Genomic DNA, 19,806 nt, shown 5'->3' with positions numbered 1-19,806 from the left:
CTTGGTTCATTGCTGTAAACCCCATGACTCATATAGGCTACAATTGTGGTTATTAGATACCCTTTGTCACTGCACTTTTTTGTCTGACAGACAGTAGTATTATTGGCAGCAGTAGGTATTGTGATGGGATTTTTGGATCCTTCAGCTATTTCCCCTCAGCAGCACCACTATTATTTTTTCTGAAGCACTGTTTAATGTTGAGTATTTTAAGGTTGTGACAAGCCTTATCTGTGCTGCATTTCTTCTCGTTACCATATAACCCTTGGGAAAATTCTAGGTGGTAATAGTGCTACTTCTGCACCTAAAGTTTCTTTTCTATAGAAGCTGTCTTCCCCTGCCTCCAGTTTTGATAGTGCTTTCACTGACTGCACTCAGTATTATTGCCTGATTCCTTTGCAAAAGTTTTATGAAGTGAAATGATGGTAAAAGGGAAATCTGCCAACTTAAGCGAACTGAGAGTTCCCAATGGGCTGGACTCACTCCTGTTCCCAGGAGGTTTAGCCAAGCATTTCATAGAGAAGCTAATCTCCACAGTAGCAAGGACAGCCCTCTTTGGATAACACAGACAACAATTAGTTTGCCAATCACTCGCATACTGCTATTCCTGCCATAACAACTCAAGGAAAAAATGTATTAGTTTCTCTCAGACCTAAAGTGAGCAAACCAAAGTGATGACAATACGACCTTGAGGGTAGTTCTTCCATTGCAGATGCTATTATACAGAAATTGTGGAATAAGTTAGGAGGAGAAAAGTGATTGTTTGAAGTCCCCATTTCCATGTTCCAATACACACAACCGTGAGGAAAAACCTTAAGATTTTTTATCTGGGATATGTTCTTCAAAGCAATGAGTGTTTTTGGGCTGGGAATTACCCTTCATAAATCCACTTTCGGAGTGGGAAATACCCCTCTTAACCCCTTCACTACTATGACACACACACTGAACGTCAAAAATGTACCAGGTACAATAGTGTATGATGTGCATGATATGTAATTTACAAATATAAACTATATGGAAGTTAAAATCATTCGTTTATCCTACCAAAGAGTACATCACTTGGACATATATCACACCTAAGGATATTTTAATAAAAAGGCTCCTCCCTTTGATTTTAGCCCCTCCTTAATATGTTAGCATACATAATCACATCACTTTCTTAAGCCAATGGTGACATTCCCTATGTGAGGCATTAACCCCCGACATCTCTCTTTAGAGACAACCACCAAGAAGATACTTGCAATTTTAGTCTTTATTTATGATTATATAAGGGCTATTTAAGTGTTTTTGTGTGTTTGTACACATGATCAAATCACACAGAAAGTATTCTTTAATGTGAGATGAAGCTGTCATCATCTTGTATTAATCTTACAATTATACAAGCCAATGGTGAAGGTATTTTTTCTGGGTTTTAGTTTGAAGATGCTCCTTTTACTAGCTTGCGTAGTAGGTTGGCCAGGGCACCAGCCACCCGTTGAGAAACTACTGCTATCGAGTTATTGGGTCCTTTGACTGGCCAGACAGTACCAGATTGGATCCCCGTCTCTGGTTACGGCTCATTTTGTCTTCCTACACGTCCACCGAATAGTCTGGCCTATTCTTTCCACATTTTCCTGTCCTCATACACCTGACAACACTGAGATTACCAAACAATTCTTCTCTTCTTAAGGGGTTAATTACTGTAATGTAATTTTCTAGTGGCTACTTTCATCTTGGTAAGGATAGAAGAGAGACTTTAGCTATGGTAAGCAGCTCTTCTAGGAGAACACTCCAAAATCGAACCATTGTTCTCTAGTCTTGGGTAGTGCCATAGCTTCTGTACCATGGCCTTCCACTGTCTTGGATTAGAGTTCTCTGGCTTGAGGGTACACTTAGGCATGCTGTTCTATCTTATTTCTTTTCCTTTTGTTTTTGAAGTTTTTATACTTAACATATGAACGATCTAATTTAATGTTGCTGTTCTTAGTTTATTTTATTTTGATTGTTTATTACTTTTCTTGTTGTTTATATCCTTATTTCCCTTCCTTGCTGGGCTATTTTTCCCTGTTTGAGCCTTAGGCTTATAGTAATTTATCTTGCTTTTCCAACTAGGGTGGTTATAGTTTATCTTGCAATGATAATGATAATAATAATAATAATGATAATAATAATAATAATAATGATAATAATAATAATACTGTATGCATGCATTTTGGTTGTTACTCCCACCAAAGGCTGTACTTAAATTGGGTTCTCCACACCCAGCTTAGTGGTGATGTCACACATGGGCTATTAAAGGCCACTCCACTGCTCCCATTGCCATTCCTTCTTCAACTCCTGTAGTTAATAAGTGAAGAGGATCTTCGTGTGTGTTTAGTCAGTATTTTTCCACAATCTTAGGTGGACCAGAAAGCTCTCAGATTGTTCAGATGTCTGTTTTTTTCTTTTTTTACCAGTCTCTAAAATTCTTTCTCAAGAACATATTGTACTGACTCAGCTGCATCATCTGCAGAGCCTACGTGGCCGTATCGTTAAGTCAGATAGCTCATCCAAGGATTCTAATCTATAAAACTAGAGCCCTCCATTTGTATTATTTTAAGACATAATTTGATGTCTTTTAAATATAGGCATTTTGGATTCTAGATGACAGTATACCAGTTGAGGATTTTGTACAAATGTGAATGGATGAGTAGGAAAAGCATCTGGTATGGATGGTGTGAGAGCTGAGATGTTGAAGGAAGGGGGTGTGACTGTACTTGAATTGTTGGTGAGATTGTTTAATATGTGTTTTGTGTTGTCAATGGTACCAGTAGATTGGGTTTGTGCGTATATTGTACCACTATATAAGGGTAAGGGAGATGTGCATGAATGTTGTAATTCAAGAGGTATTAGTTTGTTGAGTGTAGTTGGAAAAGTGTATGGTAGAGTACTGATTAATAGGATTAAGGATAAAACAAAAAATGCAATCTTAGAAGTACAGGGTGGTTTTAGAAGAGGTAGGGGTTGTATGAATCAGATTTTTACAGTTAGGCAGATATGCGAGAAATATTTAGCAAAAGGTAAGGTGGTGTATGTTGCGTTTATGGATCTGGAGAAAGCGTATGATAGAGTTGATAGGGAAGCAATGTGGAATGTGATGAGGTTATATGGAGTTGGTGGAAGGTTGTTGCAAGCAGTGAAGAGTTTCTACAAAGGTAGTTAAGCATGTGTTAGGATAGGAAATGAAGTGAGCGATTGGTTTCCGGTGAAAGTGGGGCTGAGACAGGGATGTGTGATGTCGCCGTGGTTGTTTAACTTGTATGTTGATGGAGTGGTGGGAGAGGTGAATGCTCGAGTGCTTGGACGAGGATTGAAACTGGCAGATGAGAATGACCATGAATGGAAGGTAAATCAGCTGTTGTTTGCAGATGATACTGTACTGGTTGCGGATGCAGAAGAGAAGCTTGGCCGATTAGTGACAGAATATGGAAGGGTGTTTGAAAGAAGGAAGTTGAGAGTTAATGTGGGTAAGAGTAAGGTTATGATATGTACGAGAAGGGAAGGTGGTGTCAGGTTGAATGTCATGTTGAATGGAGTTACTTGAGGAGGTGGATCAGTTTAAGTACTTGGGGTCTGTTGTTGCAGCAAATGGTGGAGTGGAAGAAGATGTACATCAGAGAGTGAATGAAGGATGCAAAGTGTTGGGGGGCAGTTGAGGGAGTAGTAAACAATAGAGGGTTGGGCATGAATGTAAAGAGAGTTCTCAATGAGAAAGTGATTTTACAAACTGTGATGTATGGATCGGAATTGTTGGGAATGAAAGTGACAGAGAGACAGAAATTGAATGTGTTTGAGATGAAATGTCTAAGGAGTATGGCTGGTGTATCTCGAGTAGATAGGGTTAGGAACGAAGTAGTGAGGGTGAGAACGGGTGTAAGAAATGAGTTAGCAGCTAGAGTGGAAATGAATGTGTTGAGGTGGTTTGGCCATGTTGAGAGAATGGAAAATGGCTGTCTGCTAAAGAAGGTGATGAATGCAAGAGTTGATGGGAGAAGTACAAGAGGAAGGCCAAGGTTTGGGTGGATGGATGGAGTGAAGGAAGCTCTTGGTGATAGGAGGATAGATGTGAGAGAGGCAAGAGAGCATGCTAGAAATAGGAATGAATGGTGAGTGATTGCGACGCAGTTCCGGTAGGCCCTGCTGCTTCCTCTGGTGCCTTGGTTGACCGCGGAGGTAGCAGGAAAGGGGATTTAGCGTTATGAAGATTCATCTGTGGTGGATAACGGGAGGGTGGGCTGTGGCACCCTAGCAGTACTAGCCGAACTCGCTTGAGTCCCTTGTCAGGCTGGCAGGAACGTAGAGAGGAGAGGTCCCCTTTTTTGTTTCATTAGTTTGATGTCGGCTACCCCCAAAATTGGGGGAAATGCCTTGGTGTATGTATATAATGTGAATGGATACAGTACTTATTCTTTAGTCCAGAGATGCGCCAAGTCAGGTTTTGCTCACTTGGGATTGTTAGGAGTTATCCTCATTTTGGTAACCCTTCCATCATTTGATGTGTGATATTTTTTGTACTCATTGGGGGTACTAACTGTTGTATTTTTAGGATATTGTGAGTATCTTTGCTCTGCTTGTTGAATGATATCCTACACTTATACCATAGACTCCTTTAAGGAAGGACTGGAACGTCCCCTGCTCGGGGTTTTTAACTTGAGTCTGAAAGATTAACTTGAGTCTGGACTAAAATGACTTCTAGAAGGGCTAGAAACACGTTCTCTGGATCAAAATGGGGGTTTTTGAGGATGGTGAGTTCAATAGTAACATTTTCAACACCACCTGGGGTCATCTTCAAGGTCTAAAGGTCATTTATCAAGGTCAAATTTGTGAATTTTGGTAATTTTTGCTAATTTTTTGTGTGTAACTCATAAATGGTGAGAGATAGCTGATTATAATATGAGGCAAATCTGCAGAGCTGTCCGAATTTAATATATATTGTCATATATCGTCCTTCAAGAAAGGACTGGAACGTCCCCTGATCGGGGTTTTTAACTTGAGTCTGAAGGATTAACTTGAGTCCTGGACTAAAATGACTTCTAAGAAGGGCTAGAAACACGTTCTCTGAGTCAAAATGGGGGTTTTTGAGGACGGTGAGTTCAATAGTGACATTTTCAACACCACCTGGGGTCATCTTCATCATCTTCAAGGTCAAAATAGTGAATTTTGGTCATTTTTACTCGTTTTTGTGTGTAACTCATAGATGGTGAGGGATGGCTGATTATAATAAGAGGCAAGTCTGTAGTTCTGTCCAAATTTAATATATATTGTCAAATATTGTATTACTCAAACATTCCAAACAAGCCCTAAAACAATGAAACACTAAAATAAGAAATAAAGAACGGTATTTCTCAGCACAACAAAACTCAAAGGCATTAACATTTGATTAGATGAGCATCGCTAGACAATATATATTAAATTTGGACAGAACTACAGACTTGCCTCTTATTATAATCAGCCATCCCTCATCATCTGTGAGTTACACACAAAAACGAGTAAAAATGACCAAAATTCACTATTTTGACCTTGAAATATGACCTTTTGACCTTGAAGATGATGAAGATGACCCCAGGTGGTGTTGAAAATGTCACTATTGAACTCACCGTCCTCAAAAACCCCCATTTTGACTCAGAGAACGTGTTTCTAGCCCTTCTTAGAAGTCATTTTAGTCCAGGACTCAAGTTAATCCTTCAGACTCAAGTTAAAAACCCCGATCAGGGGACGTTCCAGTCCTTTCTTGAAGGACGATATATGACAATATATATTAAATTCGGACAGCTCTGCAGACTTGCCTCATATTATAATCAGCTATCTCTCACCATTTATGAGTTACACACAAAAAACGAGCAAAAATTACCAAAATTCACAAATTTGACCTTGATAAATGACCTTTAGACCTTGAAGATGACCCCAGGTGGTGTTGAAAATGTTACTATTGAACTCACCATCCTCAAAAACCCCCAGTTTGATCCAGAGAACGTGTTTCTAGCCCTTCTAGAAGTCATTTTAGTCCAGACTCAAGTTAATCTTTCAGACTCAAGTTAAAAACCCTGAGGTCCTGACGTTCCAGTCCTTCCTTAAAGGAGTCTATGACTTATACACAACCTTATTTTAAAATCTTAAGAGGCTTATCTTGATAATTAATGTCCCTCTGTTATTCATAGCCTGGTTGTTCCTGACCTTCAGGACTCAGTCCCAAAGGACTCTTATCTTGAATTCATCCTTGTCTTTCCTCCTAAGTATTGTAACAAGTTTCATTATAATAGTAATCTTGAATTCATCTTTGTCTTTCCTCCTAAGTATTGTAACAAGTTTCATTATAATAGTAATGAGGTAGCTGAATTTTGTTTTGGTACAAATCTATCACAAGTTGTTAGTTCCCTCCTCCCCAACCTCCGTTTCTCTCCATAAAAAGTTTGTTGATGAGTGATGATAGCTGTAAGCTCTTTTTGCCTTATGAACAGTAGCTGTTGCTCCTGCTTTCATCATCTTAGCAGTGTCTGGGGGACATTTTAAGACCACAATTATGCTTCTACAGTATATGAGATGTGTGTATGAAAAAAAAAAAATTTGTTACTTTAAGAAATTTTCTCATTGTAAGTTACAAGTGAGTTTATATTTTTGTACTGATGTGATTGGGTATCCATTGGCGACTGACATAGAATGGGATACTTTAGAGTAATTTGTTTCTATTTCATGCATCTTTTAAATACATAATCTCTACTTGTTGGAAATATGCTTGTTTTATAATGAAATTGCTACATACAACTACATAATATAAGTTGTACAGTAATGCCAATATAACTGGAGCGTACTGGTATCCCACAGGCAGGAAGAATCGCGATGCTCAGTGAGATAGGAGGTAGAACTTTCAACCAAGGAATGAACAGCTTTGAACAGGAACCAGTGGAATTTGAACATGATGCAAGTAACTTTGAACGTGAACCAAGCAGCTTTGATAATGAATCAAGCACCCTCGATGGACCCCTTAATCCTTTGCATTGTGATGAAAATAATTTAGTAGCTGAAAGAAATCATATAGATGATGGTAATGACTTAGTTTCTGCAGTTAAAAAACTAGCAAGGGAGTTAGAAAAACACAGTCATCATGATTGCAGTGTAGCTGCATTACCAAGTAATGATAGAAGTTCTGTTACCTGTGAAAGAAGTGATTCTGTGATTTTGTCACACTCGGAAGATTGTCAGTCAGCCAGTGGTAATATTGTTTCTATGAAAGAATCATTTAAAGAATTTGTATCTAGTTACCCATGTAATATGAATTCCAATCTTCTTGATGCAGAAAAGTCAGGGAATCCAGATGAATTAAATGTTAATTATGCTAATAATGAGTTGAATGAGAATTCTTACTTGAGAGGCAAAGTAGGTACAAGTGTTTTAAGTAATGAACCTGGGAATTCACAAGTTCAATCTCTTCTTGATGAGAAACACGAAGATGCTTGCGAAACAGATGCTGAACCGGCAAAAATATCCTTTAGGAGTCAGAGTGATGGTCATTTTCATTCAGAACATATGTCAGAAAATTTTACTACATCCTATATTTTAACATCAGGTCATTCTGAAGCGTACAGTGTGAAAATTGAAGAAGCAGAATCCTACAGTGTGCAGGTAGAGACAGTTAAACCTTATAATTTAAATGTAGAGAAACGCTCTCAGTCTGAAATGAAAGATCTACCACCTTCTGAAGAACTGACATTCACTAGTGTTAGTGAAAATGATAAGGATGAGACTGTGATATATGTTGTTGAGAATGAAAGTTCAGAGAATATTTCAATGCAATCTCTGGCAGCTTCTGTTAAATCTGCTATATGTAGAAGCAAGGGGATCTCTAACAATGCTACTCCAGCAGCAATTCATAAAGATGTTACCACTGATGGGCTGAGTCATCCCACTGAGAATGGTCGCATTGAAAATGGCCAGTTGATGCTCTCTCTCTCTCCACCTTTAGTTGATGTAAATGTGGGTGTTATGGAGGGATCTGTCATGGTCAAGTGTTCAAATGATGCATCAATACAAGTTCCAGCTAAGCTAGTATATTTACCTAATCCAGAAAATTTGGAAGCTACCGAAGAAGATTGTGCAATGTTAGCTCCTCAGCTTTTAGAGGGGGGTGTTCTGTCTCCTGGAAATAATATAATGATTTTTAAAAACCAATGTTTTCTCATATCAGTTAATGCACTTGTTTGGGATGGGGAAAAACAACACACACAGATTTCGATAAGCTCTCCGGTAGAATCAATGGAAACTTACCAAGCTAATGGTACAAATTTTGTTATGATTACAGGTAGTTCTGAGCAAAGTTTAACTACCAGTATGTCATCTCAGGCAGCTGATGGAATCTCTATATGCTCAAGCAAATTTCCAGTGAAAAATGCACCAAATAGTGATGAGCCAGGAGTTTTCCAGTGTGATAAATGTGACAAATCGTACAAAGTTAGGTCGTCTTTGAATAGCCACAAAGTTACGCACAACACCGAAAAATTTTACAAATGTGATGAATGTGACAAAGCTTTTCATTATAGCACCCCTCTTCAAATTCATAAGCGTGTACACAGCGATGAGAGACCTTATCATTGTCCGTCGTGTTCTGCTTCGTTCCGATCCAAAGCCAATTTGAAGTATCATGAGAGGCTTCACTCTGGTGAACGGCCTATAATGTGCCAAGAGTGTGGTCAAGGATTTAAAGACTACACCTCCTTGAAAAGACACAAAGCTAAAGCCCATGATTTAGTTACAATTAAGTGTGAAGAATGCGGTCATATTTGCAATTCTGTAGAACATTTAACCACGCATCTCTGGCAGATTCATAATATATTGTATGTTGATAAAGTTCTCTACAAATGTGAAAAATGTGGAGAAACCTTCAGTTTTCAGAAGTCCTATAACAATCACATAGCCAATCACAGGCGAGGTGAAAAGTGTCCCCAGGGATCATTAGGAAGGTTAACGGACTACACTTATCGATGTGGTATATGCAATATGACCTGTAATAATAAATCACAGATGGTTTCCCATGTACAGGTTCATGCTGCTTTCAAGAGATATGTTTGCAGGTATTGTAAAGGTGCATACATGTATAATTTCTTACTAGTTAATCATGTTAGGGAAGAACATCCTAATGAGCCACTATGGTTTTGTCAACATTGTGATGTGGTGTTTAAAACTTGTAGGGCGCTCAATGGTCACAGTTGTCGTTCAGTTCGTGGAAATTATACTTGTCATCACTGTGATTTTAAAACTGAAATTCGTCATAGGTTGTTTCGGCATATTGTTAAAACTCATCCTGAGGATAGTACACCTTACTATTGTGATTTCTGTAAGAGTGGTTTTGAAGACCCTAACAAGTTGCGTTATCATCAGAAGCGGGAGCATCCCGAAGAAATGCTCACACTCGCAATGCAAAGAGAGAGCTTGAAAAATCCTTCTGCCACTGTTGAAAAGTTAGATGTGCCACCATTTGATATGTCACAGATAGAAATGAGTATAGAAGGTAATACAATAGTTTATCACATTCCAAAACATTTGCGGGATGATGAAGTATTCCAGGAAAAGGTAAAATTTAAGTGTTATTATTGTGAAGCAAAATTTCCTGTCAAGAATGTAATGACGCGTCATATTTTAAAAGAACATCCTGGTAAAAAGGCATATAAATGCCTAAATTGCAACATATTTTTCAAGACGACAATAGATTCTAAAAACCACAACCGCAAATATCACAAGTTTCGAGAGACGGATGGAAGGGACCCACTAAGGAATGTAAAAGCAATGAAGAAAAAAGCACAGTGGTTTAAAGAACAGTTTGAAAAATCAGGGCCCAAAGTGAGAAATACGTACAAATTTAGTTGTCGATTCTGTCCAATGGCTTATCGCTGTAGACGTCATCTGATATTTCATTATAAAAAATGGCATCCAGAAGAAGAATGGGATTATTTACCTAATAAATCTTATCAGTTATCAGGTGCAAAGAAAAAGAGAAAGCTTATATTTTTTGACTGTGTTTTTGATAGTAAGTGCCAAGTTGTGTTTGATGATAAAGGTATGATGACCGAACATATTCTGAATGCTCATGGCATTGTTAATGAAGAAGCAGACAAATACATTAGGACAAGAACTGTTGTAGATATAGTACACCGAGGTCGTATTCCCAGGAATGCAGTTAACTTATTAAAAAGTAATGAAGTTGAAAATAAAAATCTGTACTCTGAGATGGAAAATGAGGAAGATGTTGATGATCTAGCTGCTTTTGATGATATTAATTCCCAAGTGAATGACAGTCATTCAAATGTTGAAGACCTGAGATGTTTAAAAAAAAAACTTGAGGGTGAAAATTGTGCTTCACTGTTCGTGCGTGATAAACCATTTCACTCGCAAAGATTGGAAAAAAGAGCGTTCCGATCACAACCCAGACTTGACACAATTTCTTCTATGAAAGATGTAAAGAAATTATTATACAGATGCAGGAAATGTTGCCTGTATTTTTCGAAGAAATCTGAATACAGGGAGCATAACAGTCGGTATCGTGATGTTGACTGCCGAGATTTCCTTCACTTGAATATGAAACAGGAGTCTGACGATGAGGCTTCTGATATTGATGATGACCTTGGAAATTACAATGCTACAAAGTCGGACTATGAATCAAAGAAAAATGATACATATTATACAGTAGAGACTGAAACTAAAAAGGAAATGGGTGACCCAGAAAATGGGGGCTATGATTCAAAGAAAAATGATACATTTTATACAGTAGAGACTGAATGTAAAAAGGATATGGGTAACATAGAAAATGGCTATGATACTCTTGGTGTAATGGGGAGTATTACTGTTGCTGTTTTAGAAGATTTGGCTGGTGAAGATACAAAAGTATTGCATATTAATGAAGCTGAAATGCATTGCAATTCAATAAATAGCCCTTCAAACCTTGGATTTGGTTGTAGTAACAAGAAGACATTGACTTTCAATGTGGAAAGGACTGAAATAGAGGGATCGTTTGAATGTTTAAGTAAAAATGTCATGTCTAGCACAGATCGAAAAGAGAAAAAAATCCTAAGTCAAAGCTGTAGTGAACAGACAATTTTGAAGGCTCAAAGTAAACTTTCCAAAAATGTATGCCATTCCTCAGAGATTTCAAGTCCGAGAGTTTTAGGGCAAGTGAGAAGTGGAAATGTTACAAGAAAATCAGTATCCCAGAAAATGCATTGTGAAATTTGTAATACTTTATTTAAGACCCGAGCAGAGCTTGGTTTTCACAAAAGATATGAGCATTGAGATATATTACACTAGTTTTCTTTATCAATTATTTTTAAAACAAATTATTCAGTTATTGGTTGATGGTGTATTGGATTGTATTTCCTTATCCATGTAATAGTGAGAAAACGTTAGAAAGGAATTTGAAGTCTTGCAGACCTATCTGTGATATATTTTTTATTTATTATTGATAATATATAAACATATATTGTTCGTGTTTATTTTTCCTGTTTTGGATATCAGTTTGTGCTCCAAAATATCGATACACTTCTTTAGGATTATAAGTGATTTTGAATATAAATTTCAGATTAAACAACAGAATTTTATCATTTAAGGGCCTGCTTAATTTATTCTTAATTTCTTTACATAATTTTTTGTGGACATATGTAATGTTGAGTGATTGTGATAGAGTTCTGCTTTTTATCTATCCTCAGGCTTAATCTTATACACTCAAGTTGGGAGGACACTTTTACAAAGATGGGGCATTATTGAGGTTTAGGAAAGATTTAGTCTGTTTGTTTTCAAATTGAAAGGTTGCTGTACAGTGATTATCAAGCATATGCACCATTTAAGAAACTTTAATTAACTCGTTAGTTACAGTTTGATAGGGGTTTGGCTTTGATATTCAATAATAAAATCAAGAGTTGAATGATGCATTGTCCCAGATTTTTTAAACTGTGGTGCAGAGTGGTCGAGTCCTCCCTCTTTATCCACAGACTCAGCAACTGCTGATTCACTTACCCGTATATGTGGTTGACCATCTCTCATCAATTTGGAAAGTTATACACAAAATTCACATATACACAGCAAAAAATAAAATAATGAGAAACCCTTGCAGAGAGGGATTACTGTCAATTCTCCCAGAGCCAAAGAAAAGTCATCTCCCTTACCTGGAGGCTTATCATTTTAAAGGCTTGGAAATTTCTGTGAGAGAAAATGGTGAGGTGAGTATAATTGAATGTATTTAATGTTAAACCATAAATGCATTTCATAGCCTTTCTCCCTTTTTAGTGAGAGAAATTGAACTTTTATGTCGGGCCTAAGATTTGCTTGTACAGGTAATGTCATTTATCCTAATGTGGGATTTAAGCTTTAAAGATCTATTAATATGAAAAGATTATGCCGAGTATAGTTGAACATCTTATAATTTGATTTCCTAGAAACATTTTCTTGAGCCAAAAGAAATGCTATTTTTTTAAATTAAGTTGCACAACTTATACCATTATTTCAGAGAGAATCTATTCATGTCACTGATCACATGCCTGTACTACAGTATTTCTTTCATTCATTTGATATCAAATATTACAAACATTTACTGCATAGCTTTTGAGCCTCTTTAGATGATATTCATTAGTAATGTATACAAATGGTTATGACATGATGCACTTGGCCTTAAATAGTTTGCTGTTGTGGTGATAAAGTTATTGTGTATTTGTTTTTGTTTTTTCAATATTGATTGACTAGTATTAGTATTTCAGTATTATTATTTTCATATTTGAAAGCATTATGTTTTTGTTACAGCAATACAGTATACCTATACTTGCATTTTCTATACTGAACAGTTTAGTGTAGTATATTGCCTGTATAAGATTTTATTGCACTGTACTATATTCTTATTATAGTACTGTACAGCACATTCACTGCTGTAGTGTATTTTACGTTTAGATGACAATTACGGTACCAAAGTAAATGTTTACTAGTATTTAGAGCATAGAGTTTAATCGTCTCTTATTATCCGCAGGATTCTATATCATCTGTAGACTCAAACATGATACATACATACATACATATACCAAGGCACTTCCCCCAATTTTGGGGGGTAGCCGACATCAACAAAAGAAACAAAACAAAAAAGGGGAGCTCTACTCTCTACGTTCCTCCCAGCCTGACAAGGGACTCAACCGAGTTCAGCTGGTACTGCTAGGGTGCCACAGCCCACCCTCCCACATTATCCACCACAGATGAAGCTTCATAAGGCTGAATCCCCTACTGCTGCTACCTCCGCGGTCATTTAAGGCATCGGAGGCAGCAGCAGGGCCTACCAGAACTGCGTCACAATCGCTCGCCATTCATTCCTATTTCTAGCACGCTCTCTTGCCTCTCTCACATCTATCCCCCTATCAACCAGAGCTTTCTTCACTCCATCCATCCACCGAAACCTTGGCCTTCCTCTTGTACTTCTCCCATCAACTCTTGCATTCATCACCTTCTTTAGCAGACAGTTGTCATACATACATATACCAAAGGCACTTCCCCCGACATCAACAATGAAACAGAACAAAAAAGGGGACCTCTACTCTCTACGTTCCTCCAGCCTAACCAGGGACTCAGCCGAGTTCAGCTGGTACTGCTAGGGTGCCACAGCCCAACCTGAGTGTAGTTGAGTGTAGTTGGAAAAGTGTATGGTAGAGTAATAATTAATAGGATTAAGGATAAAACAGAGAATGCAATCTTGGAAGTACAGGGTGGTTTTAGAAGAGGTAGGGGTTGTATGAATCAGATTTTTACAGTTAGGCAGATATGCGAGAAATATTTAGCAAAAGGTAAGGAGGTATATGTTGCGTTTATGGATCTGGAGAAAGCATATGATAGAGTTGATAGGGAAGCAATGTGGAATGTGATGAGGTTATATGGAGTTGGTGGAAGGTTGTTGCAAGCAGTGAAAAGTTTCTACAAAGGTAGTAAAGCATGTGTTAGAATAGGAAATGAAGTGAGTGATTGGTTTCCGGTGAGAGTGGGGCTGAGACAGGGATGTGTGATGTTGCCGTGGTTGTTTAACTTGTATGTTGATGGAGTGGTGAGAGAGGTGAATGCTCGAGTGCTTGGACGAGGATTAAAACTGGTAGGCGAGAATGATCATGAATGGGAGGTAAATCAGTTGTTGTTTGCGGATGATACTGTACTGGTAGCAGACACAGAAGAGAAGCTTGACCGACTAGTGACAGAATTTGGAAGGGTGTGTGAGAGAAGGAAGTTGAGAGTTAATGTGGGTAAGAGTAAGGTTATGAGATGTACGAGAAGGGAAGGTGGTGCAAGGTTGAATGTCATGTTGAATGGAGAGTTACTTGAGGAGGTGGATCAGTTTAAGTACTTGGGGTCTGTTGTTGCAGCAAATGGTGGAGTGGAAGCAGATGTACATCAGAGAGTGAATGAAGGTTGCAAAGTTTTGGGGGCAGTTAAGGGAGTAGTAGAAAATAGAGGGTTGGGCATGAATGTAAAGAGAGTTCTATATGAGAAAGGGATTGTACCAACTGTGATGTATGGATCGGAGTTGTGGGGAATGAAAGAGATGGAGAGACAGAAATTGAATGTGTTTGAGATGAAGTGTCTAAGGAGTATGGCTGGTGTATCTCGAGTAGATAGGGTTAGGAACGAAGTGGTGAGGGTGAGAACGGGTGTAAGAAATGAGTTAGCGGCTAGAGTGGATATGAATGTGTTGAGGTGGTTTGGCCATGTTGAGAGAATGGAAAATGGCTGTCTGCTAAAGAAGGTGATGAATGCAAGAGTTGATGGGAGAAGTACAAGAGGAAGGCCAAGGTTTGGGTGGATGGATGGTGTGAAGAAAGCTCTGGGTGATAGGAGGATAGATGTGAGAGAGGCAAGAGAGCATGCTAGAAATAGGAATGAATGGCGAGCGATTGTGACGCAGTTCCGGTAGGCCCTGCTGCTTCCTCCGGTGCCTTAGATGACCGCGGAGGTAGCAGCAGTAGGGGATTCAGCATTATGAAGCTTCATCTGTGGTGGATAATGTGGGAAGTTGGGCAGACAGTTGTACATAACAAAATTGGTTTAGTGATGTGAACCATAAATATTAGAGATGCTGTCAAGTATTGATGTGAAAGGTTTGATGATTTTGTAAAGCTTAGAGCGAGCATATTTTAATTTGTTTATGTATGCTGAGATATGCAATCAGAAAAGTTTGATTGCTATTGGGGAACCTTGAACTCCATTATGATTTTTTAATAATTTCAGAAAATTTTCTTATTTTAAGTGTGAAATTAGTTTTCACCATTTTTCGGTTTTGTGTGTTTTTCTTGGCTTAGATTCCCATCGGGGTCTGCATGCAAATATTCAATACCTTGCAGTCGTGTCCAGACAGTATAATATTCTTATGTGAAACTGGTTTCTAATATGAGGACTCATCTGAGTTTCTTATAACAGGTTTTAATAAGCCAATAATTTTGAAACGGGATACCATTCTTAGGGCCAGAGAAATGTCGGTGTATATTATGACTAAGTACCCTGCTTCTGATAAGTCCTGCTATGAATGTGGATGTCATGAGATTCAGGTAATAAGAGTTTATGGCAGGCATAACAACTATTTGTGTTCTATCTACTGGAATCCAGACATGGATGATTCTATCTTTGACTGTCTTGCCATTATGGGTAAGATGCAAGATGCTAGAAAGGTCTCTTTTGTATTTGTTGTTGATTTTAATGCTCACCATAGGGAGTGGTTAAGTTCTGTTTCACTTACTGATTGCCATGGCTTAAGAGCGTTGGACTTTTTGAATCAGGCTGTGAGCAAATCATAGTAAATGAAGCTACTCACAGGTCTGGTAACTGCTTGAACAGTGACTCCTCTGGTGTTATAACAAGTAAGGCTGGTTCTCTAGTTGGGACATCTGATCATGCCTTGATTTCATTAGTAGTGAAGACCAAACAGCCTGTCTCTGATGTATCTTTCTCATGTAAAATTTATATAAAATATCAAGCTGACTGAAATGGCATTTTGATAGATCTTTTGGTCTTGAATTGGTCACTATTGTATAATAGTGTTGATCCTGTTGTTCCTTTGAATGAGAATCTAGTCAACATAGTTTATAGGCTATCTCTTCTCGTGTTAAGGTACTGAGTGAAAGACAAACCCTGGTTCATTGATGATTGTAGATGTGTTTATTTGGAAAAGCAGGAGGCCTATCATCTTTGGAAGGGTAACAGATCAGATTTGACTTGGAATAACTATACTCAGCTTACAGCTTTTGCTCAGAGAGTTTGTCCTTCAATTGGAAAGGAATACAATTTAACCATAAAAGAAACTCTTTCTGGTACAACTCAGGAACATAAGTGGTGGTCTTCCCTTAAATCTGTAGGCTTTGGTGTAAACGCAACAGTTCCTCCTTTATTTGAACCCAATGGCTGTGTCACCCACTGTCCAAAGGAAAGACAACCCTTTGGGCAGATGTGTTTGACAGTAAGCAGAGTAATGAGAAACTTGATCTTCCTCATTCCTGTTTTCCTGAGGCTAAACTAAATGGTTTAGCTTATGATCTCATGAAATCAAAACTGTTGATGGACCTTGATGCTTATTGAGGTGTAGACCCAAATTGTATTTCTCATTTGATTTTATAAAGACTGCAGATTTCTTAGTTCCAAAGTTATCTTATTTTACACAAGTTAGCTAGAAGAGGAGCTTTTGGCACTTGGAGAATCAGTAATGTTACTCCATTATGTAAATGTGTTTGTGGTAGCTCAAGTCCAACTGATTACTATGCAATTTCCATAACTCCCATATTATCTAAATTTTTTAAACATCTTTTGGCAAAACATCTTGATAGTTTTGTGAAAGGCAATCATCTGTTCACAAGTTTGCAAATTAGCTTTCGTAAAGGCCTTGGAGCATGTGATGCCCTTCTTATAATCTCCAATGCTCTACAGAAATCTCTTGATTGTGGTCAAGAAGTTTGTATGATTGGCCTTGATTTTAGTACTTTCTTTGACCGTGTTAATCATGAGGCCCTTGTTTTTCAACTCTAAACAGTTGGGAGTGGGTGGGTATTTTCTTATCATCATTACTGAATTTCTTGGTAATAGGTCGCAAAGAGTTGTTGTTGGGCACCATATTGAGTATAGGAATGTGATATCTAGTGTTCCTCAGGGTAGGGTTTTGCATAACTTTTCATAATATATACAGTACACATGATGTGGTTTGGCCTAGAAAACAAGCTTTTTGCATATGCAGTTGATGCTGCTTTCTTTGCATCAATTAAATCTCCTTAATGTAGATCTGGGGTTGCTGAATCCCTTAATAGAGATCTAGCTAAAATTAGTGCATGGTGTAAATTATGGGGCATGACGTTGAATCCAAACAAAACTCAAAGTATGATTGTAAGTAGGTCAAGAACAGTTGCTCCTCAACATCTGGATCTCAGCATTAATAATGTTTCTTTAACTCTTTATGACTCCTTTAAAATTTTAGTAGTGACTTTTAACAACAAATTTACTTTTGAGAAACACATAAGGTCTGTCTCTTCTTCAATTGCACATAAATTGGGTCATTGAGAAAGTCTTTTAAGATTTTTGGTGATCAGTCTATTCTGAAGAAGGGTTTTAATTTTTTCATTCTGCCTTGTTTTTAGTATTGTTCTCCTGTCTGGTCTTCAGCTGCTGATTCCCATCTTAATTTGTTGGACAGGAACTTATGGTCTATTAAATTTATTATTCCTGATCTAGATATTAATCTATGGCACCATCATTTAATTAGTTCATTATGCATGTTGCACTTGCATGAGATTTTTCTTAATTCTTACCATCCTTTACATTCAGATCTTCCCGTACAATACCACCCTGTTCGTAATAATAGGTATGCACCTAATTCTAATAGTCGAGCCTTTTCCATCATGAGGCTCAATACTACACAGTATTCTAGAAGTTTTATTCCAGCTATGACCAAGTTGTGGAATGTCGTCTTTTGCGGACTATGAAAAAGCCTTTGATAGTGTGCACTGACCAATTTTGCGGAGAGTCCTGCTTTATGGAATTCCTCTTAAATATGTAAGTTTAAGTCTGATCATGAGCATAGCAAGTGCAAAGTTGAATGTTGATGGTCTTATCAAATGAATTTCCACTGAACAGTGTAGTACTCTAAGGGAATGTGTCGTCACTCATGTTGTTTATCCTCTTCATAAATTTTGTGATGCGTAGAAGTCGGAGATGATGGAGAAGGATTGGACTGGATTGGTGATAGGAATTTAGCAGACCTAGCGTATGCTGATGATGCTGTCCTTATCAGCAGTACACCATAGAATTTGCAATGCTAGAATGCAGGAAACATCACATGAGGTTGTGCTGAAGATAAGTAGAAGAAAGACAGAAATGATGAGAACAGAGTATGCAATGGAGGATGAAATATCATTTGAAGGAGAAAGGATTAATGAGGTAGAATTGTTTAAGTATTTAGGAACTATGATCTCCAATACAGGGTCTTTAGAATTAGTGTTTAGTGAAAGATTGAAAAAAGCAAATCAGACAATGGCTAGGTTAAATACAATTTGGAAATCAAATTACCATGAAATTACATATAAAAATCAGACTATATATCAGTTTAGTGAGATTGGTGTTACCCTATGAACATGAGTCATAGTATGACAATGAAACAATCTGCAATAGATACAGTAGATTTGAGAACAATGCCCTCAGAAGGATATTGGGAGTTAAATGGCAGGACAGGATTAGAAATGAAACTATAAGAGAGATTACTCGAGTGCCATATGTGGATGAGATCATGATGAGGGGTTGATGGAGATGGTTGGGGCATGATCTTCGCACCCCCAATAGAGATTAGTTCACCAAACGTTCAGCTTGGCTCCATAAGGGACTAGAAGAGTTGGAAGACGCAGGCCTACATGGCTTAGGACTATGAAGCGTGAATTAGGATATGATGAATGGAGAAATATTTAATGAAAAGCTCAAGATAGAGACGACTGGCGAAATCTTACCGAGGCCCTTAAGGTCAATATGCGTAGGAGGAGACGATGATGAATTGGGTAGTTGAATCGGCAGAACTTCAAAAGTTCAAACTTGCAGCAAATTTTTTTTATGATGAACAAGCTGACAGTCTCTTTTTATAGTTTATATATTAAAGATCTATTTTAATTTTGTTACTGTTCTTAAACTATTTTATTGTTTTAATCTTGTTACCTTTCTTAAAATATTTTATTTTAATGTTTCATTACATTTTATTGTTTATTTCCTTATGTCCTTTCCTCACTGGGTTATTTTTCACTGTTGGAGCCCTTGGGCTCATAGCATCCTGCTTTTCTAACTAGCATTGTAGCTTAGCTAGTACAGATTTACCTCACCTTACGTCGGTAACTGGTTCCAGGACACGTGACTCGAGTTAAAAACCGACGTAAGTCGAATTTACTTGTCGCTGAATTTACTTGTCAATAGGCTAAACCACAAATACCTATTCCTAGTTCTGTATTTTATTTATAATGCAATTTGAATAGTATATGGTGAATAATAATCGATTTAAGCTTACAAATAAATTTTAGTTTTTTAATTTATTACCATAAAAGTAATCTAATTTTATGAATAAGTATACAGTAAATTCATACTTGTAAATGCAGATGTACAGTACAGTGTACAATTTAGCATATGGTTTGCTATAGTGTAAAATAGAAACATTTTGTAAGGTTAAATAAGAAATTAAGTTATGATAATTTTGCAATAATGTAAAATAAACTTGGTTGTTACATTTATTAATATTTACATCCAATATCTTTGTTTACATCGCGTACGTAGATGGCTGCG

General features: G+C 37.5%; 1 protein-coding gene across 8 annotated transcripts in view; it reads left to right on the top strand.

Moving 5' to 3' along the window:
• Nucleotides 1-19,806, top strand: part of Wdr59 (WD repeat domain 59) — a 312,153-nt gene that overhangs the window by 95,616 nt on the left and 196,731 nt on the right. The window contains exon 12 of one of the 8 annotated variants that reach the window (XM_068346278.1): nucleotides 6,838-11,481. The exons of the other annotated variants lie outside the window; for them this stretch is intronic. Coding sequence (XP_068202379.1) covers nucleotides 6,838-11,292 — 4,455 coding nt within the window. The 3' untranslated portion in view covers nucleotides 11,293-11,481. Of the gene's footprint in view, nucleotides 1-6,837; nucleotides 11,482-19,806 lie in introns of those variants that run through there. 8 annotated transcript variants of the gene reach the window in all.

Source organism: Palaemon carinicauda, chromosome 22, assembly GCF_036898095.1.
Source record: "Palaemon carinicauda isolate YSFRI2023 chromosome 22, ASM3689809v2, whole genome shotgun sequence".
NCBI lineage: Eukaryota > Metazoa > Arthropoda > Malacostraca > Decapoda > Palaemonidae > Palaemon > Palaemon carinicauda.
Note: the sequence above shows the minus strand (reverse complement) of the source record. Positions and strands in the feature narration are given on the sequence as shown.